The sequence below is a fragment of the Notothenia coriiceps genome, unplaced genomic scaffold (assembly GCF_000735185.1).
Source record: "Notothenia coriiceps isolate Sejong01 unplaced genomic scaffold, NC01 NC01_scaffold00037250, whole genome shotgun sequence".
NCBI classification, from domain to species: domain Eukaryota; kingdom Metazoa; phylum Chordata; class Actinopteri; order Perciformes; family Nototheniidae; genus Notothenia; species Notothenia coriiceps.
Genome location: NW_011369951.1, coordinates 15385953 through 15389149, shown reverse-complemented (window position 1 = coordinate 15389149; position 3197 = coordinate 15385953). Strand labels below are relative to the sequence as shown.

At 40.7% G+C, this 3197-nt stretch overlaps 1 protein-coding gene across 1 annotated transcript in view; it reads right to left on the bottom strand.

Annotated features, from left to right (window-relative positions):
• LOC104967368 (CUB and sushi domain-containing protein 1-like) overlaps positions 1-3197 on the bottom strand; it is a 192487-nt gene that overhangs the window by 131794 nt on the left and 57496 nt on the right. The window contains 1 exon segment of the mRNA XM_010796776.1: positions 2810-2998. Within this exon segment, the coding sequence (XP_010795078.1) occupies positions 2810-2998 (189 nt within the window).

The window sequence follows — 3197 nt, the reverse complement described above, 5'->3', positions numbered from 1 at the left end:
ACGCTCCGGAGGAAAGGACGTCCCATTGCACTTAAAACTCATTTCCCTGCTTCTCGTGGTTTCCTTGCGTCTCTCCAAGCTTCCCTGGTGGGAGGGACTAGACGCAGGGAAACGACGCAAGGAATCCATTTAACCGAAGTGAGACGCAGCTTCTAACTCCCCACCCACACCCAGACACTCACTTCCAGCACCAGACGCTTTTTACGCTGCCATGGACAATCTTGCACTAACGCACATTCCCAAAGATATTGAAGATATTTAATGTGTGCATATGTATAAATGTGTCTGTTGATTGTGTAAATATAGAATATACATATTTGTATTTTTGTGTTGGGGATTATGGGAAACGGTCTTTCGAACCCTCTGTACACACACAAACTGAAAGATTGAAAATAAAGTGTAGAAGGAATATGAACCGAAGCCTCTGAGCTCGTCTCACCTTCCCGCTGTTTTTGGGTTCGGTGAGGAACGTCAGGATCCTGTCGACGAGATCCGAGTGGGTTCCTTTCTTCTCCAGATCCAGAACCCCGCAGACAACCTTCAGCTTGGTGTTGGTGAAGTTGGAATTCCTTCATTCAAAAACAAGGTCCAGTGTTATTATAGCAAACCCTGATTCCACACCACGACCGAGCCGAGTCTCCGCCACAGACACTTACTTCAGAAGTTTGTCTCGTTTCTTTGTGAACTCTTCGCTGTCCGCGGCAAAGGGAAAGCCGTTAAACAGACGCAGGTTCTTCTTTAAAATCGCCGTCTGATGAACAAACAAAACATGTAGTTAAACATATTTTAATCTGCTTTATTTCAAATTGGATGGCAACTCATAACAGTGTTCATTTTGGCAGCTATTTTAGATTTAGTCTTTAGTCGAAAATGGTTGTTAGTTTTAGTCACATTTTATCCTTCATAGTTTTAGTCGATGAAAAATCATTACATTTTAGTCCAGTTTTCGTCAAAATGTTTTCTCTCTTTAAACTAATTCAGTTCGGCAAATACAGGAATCTGAGATTGGAATCAAGGTGACAGTATCAAGTGTTGAAATTCGTAAAGCAACATTTCACTCTCTGAAGACTTTACTTTTAACGGTACTACTACTCTTAAAAATCTGTGTGCAGGCCGCTGCAGGGTGTCTGTTAGGCCCCGCCCCCGCACACAGAGAGAGAGTGAGAGGCCCCGCCCCCCGCACACAGAGAGGCGCCCGCCAGATGAGAGCACAGACNTCAACATTGTGGTTATTATGTTTAAAGGTGACCTATCATGCAAAATGCACTTTTGTACGTCTTGTGTTCCCTGGAACACCGGGGACACATATTCATGTATACAAGACGTACAAAAGTGCATTTTGCATGATAGGTCACCTTTAAACATAATAACCACAATGTTGATACAGTATAACAACACTTTTTGGAGAAACACTTCAAATAAGACAATAAAACGAGAAAAACACAAAGCAATTAAACATAAACGGCAAAAGATTAAAAAAGAAGAGCAAAAAAAAGAAATCATTACATTAAATGCGGTGTGGATTAGTTTGGAAAAAGTGTTCCATATAAATGATAAAGAGTTATCAAGCAGGTGCAGTGCTTATCAAAGTTTCGGAATTAAAATAAGTGGTACTTTGTGCAAACAGAGTTTTGTCATATGTAAATGAGGCGTAGAGAAAAGCAGGCTTTTAACTCCCACTGAGGCGTACCGCAACTACTTGGAAGGGAAAACAAGGAAATAGAAGTAATGAGACAGACAAGAGAGAAGCCGGTGAGGAGCAAACTAAACCTGTAGTGTTGATCAAATCTGAAACAATTGAAAACAACTTTTTTTTGTATATTATCTATGGTTTTAAAGCAGATTAGGGTAGGCGATAAGATGTATATATTAAAGGATGCCAACAGTATTTCTTTAGAACATCTTTTGAAATTAAGGACAGCACTATAGAGAGAATCCAGGGAAGTAAAGAGGGAAAGTGAAGAAGGAGAAACAAGGTATAAAGAGAGAGCTGGAAGGAAAACAAAGCACAAGAAGAAACAGATGAACTGAGCCAGACATGGTCCTTTTGGAGATATGCAGAGAGAAATTAGAAAAGGGAAAAGGGCAGTAACAAAAGAAACACTAATAACGCTCTTCATATAGCAGCCCCAATTATCTACCCAAGGACTGTCTAAATACAGAGAGAGGGACAGAGCTAAAGAGAGGGGTGTTTGGAAAGGAAAAAAGAGGGGGAGAGACATTAACCCAGAAAACGTTGCTAGCTGCTGTTCCACACTTTCCTGATCTTTTGCTGTTGGAGTATTTTCAGTGTATTCCTTTTGGGGATTGCAAATTACAAGCAGCCACCATCAGACCCATAAATTACTACCAGCAAGGAAACACTGATTCTCATCAAAATCTGCAAATGACAAGCTGCTAAAAGCCAAATCCTGGCAAATAAAGCCAACTGTCGCTCAAATAATATTGAATGACCTTTTTGCCAGAAATAAAGTACTGGTGAATTCCAACCAGGAAAACGCTGATGCCTCTGGGCTCATTCATGTGGGGAAAAAGGTCATTTAAAAATTCAGTTTTCTAGCTGCCAGTTATTTGCACGGAAGATAAAACCTTCCAAAGCTATAAATATTGAAGGCAAAAATACTTCTAAAAGGCTTGTAACAACACTGTTATATATACACCGGTGTGCAAGGAGATGTGTATAAGGAAAGGGCAAAGAGTTTACAGTGTAGTATGCTCATGATCTCTAGAGACAATTACCTATCTGACTAACTAACCCAGGAATTAGTGTACTAAGATGTCAGTTTGTGCGTGTACTTGAATGTCTTACCTATACATCGCGGTAATATGTTGCTCCACACTCGCCTGCCCCCTCCTAGACATGTGATCTTGGTGTCTCCCTCAAGTCGGTAGCCATTAAAACAACTGAAGGCCAGCGAATCGCCAACTCGAAATCTGAATCCCGTCCTCCTGCTGTATGCCGGTACACCGGGATCCTCACATGGCTCTAAGTCATACTCTACACGTCCAGGAGAAAACAAAAACATTATTGAAAAGTAATTCTAAAACATTAAAGGTCCCCTATTATACTGTTTTTCATCAACATATTATAGGTCTCAGACGTACAGTGGGGCAAAAAAGTATTTAGTCAGCCACCAATTGTGCAAGTTCTCCCACTTAAAAAGATGAGAGAGGCCTGGAAAATAAGTATTTGGTCA